The sequence below is a fragment of the Dendropsophus ebraccatus genome, chromosome 15 (assembly GCF_027789765.1).
Source record: "Dendropsophus ebraccatus isolate aDenEbr1 chromosome 15, aDenEbr1.pat, whole genome shotgun sequence".
Taxonomy (NCBI): Eukaryota; Metazoa; Chordata; class Amphibia; order Anura; family Hylidae; genus Dendropsophus; species Dendropsophus ebraccatus.
In genome coordinates this window covers 38,353,590-38,367,512 of record NC_091468.1, presented here as the reverse complement: position 1 = coordinate 38,367,512, position 13,923 = coordinate 38,353,590, and the positions used below count along the sequence as shown (strand labels likewise).

The following is a 13,923-nucleotide window of genomic DNA, read 5'->3' as shown; positions in this document are numbered from 1 at the left end:
TGGTGCTTGGTCCAGTGAAAAATGCTTTTTATCGTTGGTGGATTGTGTCGCCTGGACCGCCCTCCATGACATCATCAGCGTCTAGGCCCCGTCCCCTCTGTAGCCATTGGAATGGGCCAGCCTAATGGTGCTTAAACGGGGCTTAAACCTCTAGGCCGGCATAGACGCTGATGACGTCACGGAGGGCGGGGCCTATCCCACCGAAGTGGGTGTGGCCAAGTGGCCCAGGCCAGGTGACACAATCCACCAACAATAAAAAGCATTTTTTACTTAACCAAGCACCAAGAAATCTATTATAAAGTAAGGTAAGGTAAAGAATTTAGGCTTTACAGCTGTGTAGAGAAGTCCTCATGCAGAAAGGGGGTGATAGTATCACTTTAAACCTAGTGGTAAGAATGATAACCAAACTTTGAAAAAACATCAACACTTCCTAAAAAATGTTAAACATAAAAATTTGATCGGTCAATATTTAATTATTCTGATGATACATTCCCTTTAAAGTTTCCCTGTCATTTGAAAAAAATTCCTGTAAAAAATTTAGATCGGTCAGGGTCTGGGTGCTCAGATCCCCACAGATCACAAGATCTGGGAGAAGGGCTCCTCACCCTGTTTATGCTGCAGGATACACATTCTATTGTAAAGGTGGCTATACACCTAATTGGCAACACAGTTTTCTCTCCTATCCTCCCCATATACATTAACAGCATGGCCTACATTCCTGTGTTTGCTCTGGGGAGGGGTAAGCCACAGCCAGACAGCTCTAGTCAAGGCTTATCTCTCTGAGAACAAAGGGATCAGGCAGTAATATTCCATCACGTCCGACTTCATCTGTTAGTGGAGACTCAGGAGATCCCATACTGAACCACCTCATAGAAACTCCTTTTTTGGAGATTTCTATTATTAAAACCTTTTTCTTTAAATTTATATTAAATGTGATCTTGACTGCAGGGGTAGGGAACCTTGGCTCTCCAGCTGTGGCAAAACTACAACTACCATCATGCCTGGACAGCCAAAGCTAAAGCTTTGGCTTTCCAGGCATGCTGGAAGTTGTAGTTTTGCCACAGCTGGAGAGCCAAGGTTCCCTACCCCAGCTATATAGACATCTCATATAGTAAAGTTTCTCTCTATTTCTGCAAGAGTGACTCGCGTAGTATTTCACATATCTCAGCAAAACGGATGTGGAGCAATTTCAAATAGATTTTCTGTCCCACTGCAGTAATCAGTAGTTAAGAGGTTAACCCTTACCCCTCCCCACTCTACAGTATATAAGTGGCAGGCCAGCAACCTTCATTCTCAGTAATCTCTGTACATACTGAGCGGCTATGGCGTCTGTGTATCTGTTATTCCTCAGCTTACTTTCTCTGTATGGCACTGCGGTGCTAGCTAAAAACAGCGTGGATGGGTCTCCTCCCTTTTGTGGCAACTACGAGTGTCCTAAATACCAGGTGTTGAAAAGATACAATGTAAGTTCTATTGTTATAATGATGTGTGACTGTTATTCAAAATAGTACGGTAGATGTATTGCTTCATCACCAGTGTTTATTGTAGCTCAAACAAGCCCGGTCTCGTGGGTCAGACCATTAAGATCGGATTTCATAAAGTAACTTTGACAAGAAATTCAAGAAATGGTTTTGAAATTTTCTGAATGTTCAAAACAAATTAAAAAATATTCATTTTAAAAAGTGGTTGGTGACATTGGTTCACTATTTATGGTTCCCTGAATAAAAAGTAAGGAAGAGGCATTTCCTGCGAAATGTATAAAAACTCAATGGTAGCACCTAGTTCTTTGTACAGATTTATTTATTATGTATTTGTATCTTAATTTCTTGTATTAATGTTGTTTGCATGTTACAACTGCTGTGTACTGATCTGCACCTTCTATTGAAATTGATGAAATCCAAGATATAGATTTGCATTGCCAGTTTCCAGGGTACATAACATGTACATAACCAAGTATAGGAGTAGCTTCCATTTACGTACTTACCCAAGTAGGTGCAGAAAACATGGGGCATAACTGTAACCTCTGCATACTAAAAATACCAACATAGAGAGAAATAAAGGAAAAGAGAAGAAAGCATTTACATATGCAATTATGTGGCAAAGTGAACAAAATCCGATCACAATGCATTCCAAAATGGCGTTCTATATTGCAAGTCCTGCCCCTATCTACAGTAGGAAGAACAGCTCTGGAGCACAAATGCTACTGTGCTAATTGAAACACTGTACGGAGAAGAACATTAATGAGTAACTACAAGTTGTGATATATATATATATATATATATATATATATATATATATATATATCTCTCTCTCTCTATATATATATATATATATATATATATATATATATATATTGTATTCCCCTGCATATAAGACTACTTTATAACCCAGAAAAATCTTCTTAAAAATCAGGGGTTGTCTTAAGCGCCGGGAGTGGTCTTAATTAGGGATGGTCCGAACCTGCCGAGGTTCGGGTTCGTATGAACCCGAACTCTCGGCAATGATTCCCGCTGTCTGCCCGCTCCGTGGAGAAGGTGGACACAGCAGGAGGACCGCCTGGAAAACTGGGATACAGCCTTAGCCATAGGCTGTATCCCAGTTTTCCAGGCGGTCCTCCCACTGTATCCACCCACTGCACGGCCAGACAGCGGGAATCTGATGCCGAACCTCGGCAGGTTCGGACCATCCTTAGTCCTAATGCGTGGGTGCTGAAAAACTGCGGAACCAGACTGGAGAATCTGCCGTCGCCGCATACGGTTGGGGGAGCTCAAACATGGCCGCATCCCTGCAGTATGCAGCGACCGTATGAAGGGCAGAGCAAGCTGCAGGCTATGGAGAGTGGCAAGAGTGGAGAGATATGGTAGAGTGGCGATGTTCCCAAAAAACACACTTCTTTAACCCATCTGGCCCGCTTTCTCATGTTTTTTATTAATTTTTATTTGGTGGTAGTCTTATATGGCACATATATCCCAAACTCTATATTTTAATTTGAAAAGTTGTGGGTCGTCTTATACGCCAGAAAATACAGTAAATGCTATTATTTAAAATCTTATCATTTAATCTTAGTACACATGCTATAATAGCTGTAGCCATAGATGATCACTGAGTCCTTGGCTGAGTAGCACTTTAGTAATGCCTCTTCTCAGTCCCAATGCCATCTGTTCATTCATTATAATAAAATAGCTCTACTTATTATCAGATCAGTAGCGGATCATCATAGGTCCGTTTCGGGCGGCAGCCTGGGGCCCTGAGCTCCTGGGGGGCCCATGGCCACCCAAACACACCTGTACTTTAAGTTGTATATTGTCTCCTAGCTACAGTTCTGCCATGATTTGCAAAAAATTGCTGCTTTTTTTTACCGTGATTTTGCACAAATTAGGGCATCATGATATTGTCTATCCTGTACTATGAACAACACGCTAGTGCTAGTTCAGTAGGATGGGGGAAGCCCAGGCTTGGTGAACAGCCCGGGGCCTATGGTAAAGTTAATCTGCCCCTGTATGAGATACTAAATACAGCATAATAAACACTTGCTATATAAAAATCCTTATATTCAGTGTATGCCACATTAATAACAGCTACATCAACACTATAAGAAATCAGATGTTACCATTAGAGATGAGTGAACCAGGTTCGGGTTCGAGTTGATCCGAACCCGAACGTTCGGTATTTGATTAGCGGTGGCTGCAGAACTTGGATAAAGCTCTAAGGTTGTCTGGAAAACATGGATACAGCCAATGACTATATCCATGTTTTCCACATAGCCTTAGGGCTTTATCCAACTTCAGCAGCCACCGCTAATCAAATGCCGAAAGTTCGGGTTTGGATCGACTCGAGCATGCTCCAGGTTCGCTCATCTCTAGTTACCATAAATATTATACATAAATACATAGTAGACAGTGACATTCTATTTGAATAGGAATTACTTTAATCAATGAATCAATGGATTAATGGCACTATTATGTGTAATGAAATTCAGAATCCTGTCCATCCACAAAGCCTAAAACATGATCTCCGCAACCTGTCTGTAGCCTGAACGATGTCTCTGGAGCTCTGATACTGTTTAAATGTTTGTGCTAGTGTGCGGCTGTGTCAGTACACTACAGTGAACTTTCAAATAGTATTAGAGCTCCCCACATCATAATACACCATGATGCGGGGAGCTCCGAGATCCAATCCGCAGGTCACCGTCCAGGCTACAGACAGATTGCTGAGATCATGTGAACGACCCTAAGGGTCCTTTTACACTCGAAGATCTTTTACACTCAGCAATATTGTTGCTCCTTTGCAGTACCTTCATAAGGCAAGATGAATTACAAAGCTGGGCTGCAGGAAAGATCGCTCCATCATTTGTGCGGCCACTAACATTTATTTGTATAGGCCACACGTCTCCTGTTTACGCAGAAAGATGGGAGGTGGGAAAGATTTTTACTGCCGCACAAAAGATGCAATCAGCCGATGATCAGGCATTTTCTACACAGGCAGAGTTTCTAGGAACCATTAGGGTCTGTGTAAAAGAGTGGATGGGGAAAATTGTATAGTTCCATTTGCCTGATAACTTTGGCCTTATAAGTTTTTTCGAAAAAACATTACAAATGACTTCTTCAGGAGCAACGGAAATGCTGTGTTAATAGCGGTTAATAGTGCATTGTAAATAAAATATTACAATATGTGCATAGACAAACATTTTTTTCCATAGACTTTAACATAGCACATTATTTATTAGATAAGGAAAACGGTCATATTTTGTGACCATATTTTGCTTTTTTTTTTTTTTACTGTGTGTAAACGTGGCCTCAAGAAGTTATCCATCTACAACATTTATGGTATATCCACTGTGATTCAGCCTCCACTCCTGAGCTCTCCCGCCTCATCTCTAGAACAGCAGAGCAACATTGATTCTATCCCACTGAATGCAGCTGTCCGAGATGGCCGGGGTTACAAAAACAACAAGTTATTCCCAGCTGTTTCTGTAACGCCCACATCCATATGCCATAAAAGACTAGAACAGACCCGTGGTGTCAAACTTGCGGCCTTCCAGCTGTTGCAGAACTACAGTTTCCCCCATGCCTGCCAATGGCTTTGAAGGCCAAACATGATGGGAATTCTAGTTTGCAACAGCTGTGCTTTAAGTAGATCTAGGGAATAATAATGTAACACATTGCATTGCTCTAATCTAGTACAAGGTGCCTAGGATTTTGTTGTTTCTACATTGGAACACTGTATATGTGCGACATAATCCAATGGGTATGTATAAAACCCTTCAGAATATGGTCACATGATTGGTTCTGACTTCTGTACCATGTAAAACCTAGTCAACAGGATTTCAAAATGGAGTTCACATGGTATGGATTTTTCCACTGATATTCTTCAGTCACCACTATAAATTTCCATAGTTTTTCTCCATCATAAGGTCGGAACATCAAAAGTAAGGACAGTGCTGGATCTACCTGCACACAAGATCCCAACAATGCCCTGTTACTTCCAGAGACACCACAACTCATGTCTCCAGTTCAGGTGCGGTTTGCATATAAACTCCATTCACTTTAATGGGACTGAGTTGCAAAATCTGCACCCAAACTGGAGACAAGAGTTGCGCTGTCTCTGGAAGAAAGTGGCCATGTTTAGGGATAGCCCCTTTAAGGCTTGGAGGTGATACTGTCCTGCAAACAGATATACTATAAATTTTACTCCATATAATCAGTCAAGAACTATGAGATAAAGTATATGAGTGCACATGATGTGGCTGAGCTGCGATACCCATAGATCAGAGGGGTCAAACTCAGGGCCCTTTAGTTGTTGCAAAACTACAATTCCCATCAGGCCTGGACAGCCAAAGCTTTAGCTGTCCAGGCATTATGGGAAATTTAATTTTGCAACAGCTGTAGGGTCGCAGTTGACACCTGTGGGGTAAATAGTGTACAGTGAATTACTGTGGTTTTATGGCAAGTACAGGTGAATCAAGGCAATTAGCAGTAAAACACGTGTGGTCACCATGGCTTGGAAGCATTGTGTATGGCAACCTTAAGAAATGTGCAAACAATGATGTTCCCAAACGGAGACAGAATATTAATGAACTTGTTTAATTAAATCTGTGGAATTTTAATCCCGTTCATTGGGGCGTTAGGCTTGTATGTCTGGATTAGTGCATTTATCCAAGTAACAATTTACGGTTTATATATTTTAGGAATAAAAATTTCCATAGGTGCCTAATTTCTTATGCTTTTCAAACTAACAAAGGCTATTTATATTTTATCAAAGTAGAACCAGTTATTTGTGTGGGCTTAATAAAAGTCTTAAAGTGAATGTGTCATCAGAAAAAAAAATTGAGTTTTTATGTTAACCCTTTGAGGACCAGGCCCAAAATGACCCAGTGGACCGCGCAAATTTTAATCTTAGTGTTTCCGTTTTTCCCTCCTCCCCTTCTAGGAGCTCCAGCACTTTCAGTTTTTTATCTACAAGGAATAGTTGTACTGTGTAATGGCGTCATTCATTTTACCATAACATGTATGATGGAATCCCAAATATATTATTTATGAAGATATAAATTGGTGAAATCGCAAAAAAGAATGCAATATGGTAACGTTTGGGGGGTTCCTGTGTCTACGTAATGCACTATATGGTAACAGCGACATGACACTATTATTCTATAGGTCAGCCCGAACACAACCATATGCAGGTTACACAGATTCTCTAATGTTATATATTTCTTTTAAATGAAATCTTTTTTTTGGCAATTAATTATAAATAAAATGGGACTATTGTGACGCTTATAACGGTTTTATTTTTTCACCTATGAGGCTGTATGTGGTGTCATTTTTTCCGCCATGATCTCTAGTTTTTATTAATACCATATTTGTGAAGATCGAACGTTTTGATCACTTTTTATAAAATTTTTTTCTATATAATGTAACATAAAATCGGTAATCCGCGCACTTTTTTCCCTCTTTCCGTGTACGACGTTTACCGTTCGCAATGACGCTTGTAATATTTTAATAGATCGGACAATTACGCACGCTACGGTATATTATATGTTTATTTGTTTATTTATTTTTATATGTTTTATTTATATAATGGGAAAGGGGGATGATTTCAACTTTTATTGGGGGAGGGGTTTTGGGGAAGTGTGTTAGTGTTTTTAACTTTTTTTTTTTACACATTTGAAGTCCCTTTGGGGGACTTTTACATACACTACTTGGATTTTTACACTGACCATTGCTATGCCATAGGCACAGCATTGATCAGTGTTATCGGCGATCTGCTCATTGAGCCTGCCTGTGCAGGCTTAGTGCAGCAGATCGCCGATCGGACCGCACGGAGGCAGGTGAGAGACCTCCGGCAGTCCGTTTTACCGATCGGGACCCCCGCAGTCACACTGCGGGGGTCCTGATCGGTAAGTGACAGGGGACTCCCCCTGTCACTTACACTTAAACGCCGCGGTCGCGCCGCGATCGCGGCGTTTAAGGAGTTATTGACACGCGGCAGCGCGATCGCTGCAGCATGTCATTACCGGTGAGGTCCCGGCTGCTCACTGCAGCCGGCCCCACCTCCTATGAAGCGCGCTCCGCTCCGGAGCACGCTTCATAGCGGGAGAAACACCCAGGGCGTACAGTTACGACCTAGGTCGTCTGGGGACAGACTTCCATGGCGTAACTATACGCCCTGGGTCCTCTAGGGGTTAAAATTATTTTTAAAGAATTGTTGGTAAAATTTTATGTGATTTTCTATTTTATCGTTTTTTTCTTTAAAATATTACAGAAAAATAAATCTGATTGTTATGTTAACAGAACATTCTATGGGTCTGTTTTCCCCCATCCCTTTCCTCTTGACTTCCCAACAGGCCTGGCTGTCATATTTGTGACTATACAGTGTATGGGGCTTTCCTGACCATCCGCTGATGATGTCAGTGAAGATAGGGGTCAGATGTGATGTAACATCACTGCCTGATCCCTTTGTTAAGGGAGAGATAAGCCGCAGACAGAGCTTTCTGGCTGTGGTTTAACCCTCCCTATTACGAACATAGGCACGCTCGGCCGTACTATAAATTCCTGTGTATTGGGAGGATGATGGCCGGACAGGAGAGATAACAATTGTTCAGCTATCAGTTATTGAAAATGTATGGCTGCCTTAAAGGGAACCAATCAGCATGATCGTACTGATATGGTTTCCTGCAGCACAGTATAGATCTACTGTGCAGCTCCTCGAAGCTACCAGCCGCATTGGCAGCAAAAAAGTTTTATTCAACCGCGTGAGGACAGGAGAGGGGCAGCAGCTAGTCATCTTGACTTCCTCTGACCCTCAGGAAGCATGTTACGCATGCGTGCAAAACGGCTGTGGCCTTGTCTTGCCAGCGTCCATGCTCCACTTTAAACGCATGGAATAAAGTTTATTTTTAGCAGCATATTGTTGAGTGTCACTTCGTTTCTTTTATTGTGCACTATTATTATTGTGTTTTAGTTAAATTGTGTCAACTGATTGCCGTCATGTGACGCCAAATGACAGTAACAATGATTGATTGTTAATGTTCATACACTTCTTTTCAGACTTTTGAACTGAGAAGATATGACAGCACGCTCTGGGTGACAACACAGCTGGAAACAGACATGTTCGGTCTCGGAATAATGAAAAGCTTCAAACGTCTCTTTAATTATATAAGCGGCCAAAATGAACAAGGTAAAGTATATGTAGAAGATCAAGGACAGATGGAAATCATTTGTGAAAAGAAAAAGAAAAATTTTAACAAATCCCTAAAGGAATCCCTATGCTCCTGTATTTCTATGGCACACATTCTATGTTCAGTTGATAGATTGTCCGCTATCTTCAGAACCAAGGTACATACTGTGTGCTGCCCAATCCTGTCACTAGCTCAGAAACAACAAATGCCCTTATTGATGGGTTCTCTTTAATTAAAGAGCTACATTTTTGCATAAACAGCACCACCCCTATGCCCAGGTATTGTGTGGTATTGCAGTTCAGCTCTTATTCACTTCAATTAAACTGAGCTGCAATACCTCAACCAAACTGATGCCAAGAGTGGGGCTGTTTCTAGAATTCGATTTCTGTTATTTTATGTCCCTTACTATGTGCTATTCAGTTCAAGCTGGTGCTTTAGGCTACGTTCCTCTGTGACAGGGCTGGTAATGCAACTCCGTGCACCAAAACCAGTGCATAACCTTAGAAGAAAACCGTTCATAAAATAAATCTTCCATATAGTAAATGTGAAGCTAGCACAGACAGACGCTGACTTAATAATTCTCCTGACATAAGCCTTCCAAATCTCCTCTAATGCGGCTTAAAAACCACATTAATGCTACTATGTGTTTCACGGTGACGGCAAAGTAATTGGATATCTGCTAACTACAGGAGGCACTTGAACCTAAAAAAAAATCCTAGTTAAATCTCTTTTTAATATAGAAAAATCTGTGATGAAAACAAATATAAAATCTCAAAATAGCTATATATTTTTTTTGCAAAAGTGCATGGTTATAGTGAATACTGTTTATACATGAACTCCAATATAAAGCATATATAAGGCATTGTAAAGGAGATATATAAGCTTCTCCCTTACCCTTTACACAATAAACAATAATAGCTACATGTAGGATACCAGTTTTAAGGCCTTCTTCACACTTATTTTTCTTTTTGTATTTTTCATCTTTAAAAAAAAAACCTGTGAATTTTCTCAGCATTCTGCGCAAATATTTTTTTTCAGCAGTTTTCTCTGTTTGATTTCATGCACAGCTTAATTTTACAGATTGAGCCCTGTAGCGCTGATATAGCTGTTTTTTATTATTATGGAAATGAGCTTCAAAAGCCCAGTTGGTGTTCCCCCTGGATAAAAAAGCCTACATGCCACAGAAACCCCTCCTCCTGCTATGCTTTACTTTCAAATACACCTCCTGAGACTAAATTCTGTGTGAGGGCTCTGCAAACCAAGCTCAGTACATACATTGATGTCTGCACTTCTCCAGGCTGCCTCTAGGGCTTGTCTAAGTTGTCAAAAAGCCCAAGTGCAGACCACTCATTAAGGCTTCTTGGAGAAGCTCAGCTCTCAGTAGGTGAAGTTGAAAGTAAGGCCTAGTGGATGGATCCAGCAGCTGGAGGCTAATAGAAGTGAGCACAGGAGTGTTTCAGGCAAGCAGTGTAATGTACATAGCTGGGCTTTTGCATCCAGGTGGAACACACCCTGGGCTTTTGGAACTCCTTTTCATATGACTAAAAAGAAAGCTTTCTCTGCACTGAAGGGCTTGATCTGTGAAAACAAAGTATGTATGAAATCAAATTGAGAAGTCCTATACAATCATGCATTAAGTTTAACCACCTAAAACCCTGTGACAGGTCTGCTCTAAAGAAACATCTCAAGACATCAGCCACTAAGGTAAATCTTGGACGCTAAGGGGTTTTTCCGAAGCATACTTCCAAAATTGTGATAAAATGGTTGAAGGACAACAAAGTAAAGGTAATAGAGTGTCCATCACAAATCTCTGAGCTCATACCCAGAGAAAATGTAAGGGAGAGCTGAAAAAGAGAGAAGACCTATGAACCCAAGTTACACCAGTTCCATCTGAAAGAATAGGACAAAACTTCCAAAAGGTTTGACCCACATGAGACCAATATAAATGCTATAAAATACTAACCACATGTATAAAAACTGCGGAGAATGGGGTAAAAGAAATAATAACTAAAATAAATCATTGTCTGTAGTGTTATTCTGACATCTCACATTCTTGAAATATAGTAGTGATCCTAACTGACCTAAGAGAGGGAATGTGGGCTCAGATTACATATGGTTAGTTTTAATGAATGTTACTAAAGTGTATGGAAACTTATGACTTCAGCTGTAGATGTCTGAAGCAAGAGAATCACACAGACATACAGAAGAGTGGTAGCTTGGATGATAATTGTTTTTCCTTTTTTTTCTTAGGTATATCTATAAAAATGTCAGTCCCTGTTCGTGCTACTGTGCCATTACTTGACACATCCATTAATGCTACAATGTCCTTCTTTATACCATTGAGTATTGTGAATCCCCCTGCACCCAAGGACCCTTCTTTGCATTTGGAAAGCTATCCTCCAACCTCCTACTATGTCAGGTAATGTTACAGGGTCAAAAAATGTCAAAAAGCAAAGCAATTTCTTTTTTTAAAAAAGGGGGTCTTAACTAGAGATGAGCGAATTTGCTGATGTTCGGGTTCGTATGAACCTGAACTATCGGCTACTGATTCCCGCTGTCTACAGCCTCCGTAAAGGGTGGATACAGCGCAAGGACCGCCTGGAGAACTGGGATACAGCCTATGCCAATGTCTCTATCCCATTTTTCCGGGCGGTCCGTAAGGCTGTACCCACACTGTTCACGGAGTGGGCAGACAGCAGGAATCAGAAGCCGATAGTTGAGGTTCATACGAACCCGAACTTCGGCAAATTCACTCATCTCTAGTCTTAAACTCTTCATGACCAAGGTCATTGGTGCACGGATGTCAATGTTCTCCTTGCTTTTAAGAGCCAAAACACTTATTTTTCTACCTACAGGGCTGGTTGAGGGCTTATTTTTTGCATTGTGATCTCTATTTTTAATTGGTTTGATATTGGTGTAAAAGAAAAATTTTTACCGCTTTTTATTATTTTTTTCTTTTTACGCATTTCACTGTACAGGAAAAATATGGTGATATTTTAATAAATTGGACAATTCCGCGTGCTACGATATACTGTATATTATGTTTTTGTTTTTTTTTAAACATTTTTATTTTTATAATGGGCAAGGAGGTAATATTAGCTTTTATTGGGAGTTTATTTTATAAAGTTTTTTTTTTATATATTTTTTTAAACACTTTTTACAGTCACATATGCAATCATTAGATTGCATATACTGATCTATGCTGTGCCTTAGCATAGCACTGATCACTACTATCAACAATCTGTACAAATAGTCTGCTTGAAAGCAGAATTTTTTGCATAGGTGGCGATCCGACAGGACAGAGGTAAGTGTTTTACCCCTGCCTGTCAGTACAAGTGAATGGGACCCCCGCAGCCATGCTTTGGGGGGTCCCGATCAGTCACTGACAGGTGCTTATTCTGTCACTGACTCCCTTAAATGGCACGATCGCTATGCATCGCTTCGTTTAAAGGATTAATGACAGGCAGCTGCAAAACTGCCTGTCATTATGCCTGGCTGATGTGTGCAGGACAATTGAGTATGTGCAGTAGGAACACACACACACACACACACACACATATCTATCTACCTATTGTAGACATGAAGGGGTTTAACAAGTACTCCAGAGGAAAAATAAAAATCAAATCAGCTGGTGTCACTTCAATAAAAAAAAATAAAATCTCAAGCCTTCCAGTACTTATCGGCTACTGTATGTCATGCAGGAAGTGGTGTATATTTTCTAGTCTGACACAGTGCTCTCTGCTGCCACCTCTGTCTGTGACAGGAACTGTAGGTTTGTTTTAACCCCACGTTTATTTTTTTGTTTGTTTAGTAATACATTATATGGCCACTGAAACATATTAAAGTGTACAATTTGTCCTGCAAAATATGGCCTGTATCTATCCCCCCCCCCCCATGATCTTTGCTAGATATCTTTCTCATGTGCTTACTCGTCTTGTCTTTTGCAGGTCATTTAGTGGCTATGCCCTGAAGTCTGATTATGAGAAGGAATCGAAAGCCCTTACAGAGGAGCTTGATACCCTTGGCCTAGCTTATGATGTGAATTTCGGTATAGCAGCGGGCTATAATGACCCTCTGACTTTTTTTAACCGTCACAATGAAGTGTGGTTCAGGTCACTAAACTAGAAAACATTAAGGGTATATTCACACGGGCGGGCTCGCAGCGAGATTCTCTCTGCGAGCCCGGCAGGTCCTGTCAGTTCCCCAAAACTACATACTTGCTGCGGTCTAAACGACCGCAGCGAGTATGTAATTATACCGCGCTTAACCCCTTCTACTCCCGCCGGCTCCCCCTCTGTAAGCAGCATACATTACCTGTCCTTGCTGCACGGGTCCGGCGTCCTGCTCTCCCGTCCGGCCAATCAGTGGCTGCGGCTGGGCAACACACTAATTGGCCGGACGGGAGAGCAGGACGCCGGACCCGTGCAGCGAGGACAGGTAATGTATGCTGCTTACAGCGGGGGAGCCGGCGGGAGTAGAAGGGGTTAAGGGCGGTATAATTACATACTCGCTGCGGTCGTTTAGACCGCAGCAAGTATGTAGTTTATGGGAACTGCCAGGACCTGCCGGGCTCGCAGCGAGAATCTCGCTGCGAGCCCGCCCGTGTGAATATACCCTAAAAGTGTTTCATATAACTCAGCTATAGTGCAGCACTTATTCCTATGTGAATACATTTCTGAATTCTGTAGTTTTCTTTATACTACCCTAACCAAGTATTTTTTTTTTTAATTTTTACTGAAGTGTTCTTTTATTAAAATGGTGTACTGTTCCAAAATAAAAGACAGACATTACATGGAAGCTTTATATGCAAATCATTTGTAATACCCAAGATTGAGTGTTTTTACTGTACATTTCATCTGCGATACACAAATAAAAGCAACCATTATTACACGGTCCTGCCAAAATATTGGCTACATTTTCCCCTCTTCTTTTTTTAGCTTAATTTTTTTTTTTCATTTCAGATATGTTATATAGGAAAGTACTGGTTCCTCTAGTTAAAGGGGTATTCCCTTCTTAAATAACATAGTTATAATCAGGGCTGTGGAGTCAGAGTCGTGAAGTCGGAGCTAGTTTTGGCTGGAGTCGAAAAAAAATGTACCAACTCCGACTCCAGTTTAAAAAAAAAAAAAGAATTGAGTTTTGATATGAATTTTATAAGTTTTGCTCATGAATATATATTATGAGCAACATTCTAATAGGACACTGGCCCTATTACATAAGGGTGGTCGAGGAAAAGTTGTCGGTCACTA

At 40.9% G+C, this 13,923-nt stretch overlaps 1 protein-coding gene across 1 annotated transcript; it reads left to right on the top strand.

The window, feature by feature from the left end:
- Window positions 1–1,285: 1,285 nt before the first annotated feature.
- On the top strand, window positions 1,286–12,858 carry LOC138773872 (heme-binding protein 2-like). Its single transcript, XM_069954336.1, has 4 exons — window positions 1,286–1,463; window positions 8,544–8,673; window positions 10,925–11,093; window positions 12,622–12,858. The coding sequence occupies exons 1-4, from the start codon at window positions 1,323–1,325 to the stop codon at window positions 12,797–12,799; spliced, it is 618 nt and encodes a 205-aa protein (XP_069810437.1). The 5' UTR covers window positions 1,286–1,322; the 3' UTR covers window positions 12,800–12,858.
- Window positions 12,859–13,923: the final 1,065 nt, after the last annotated feature.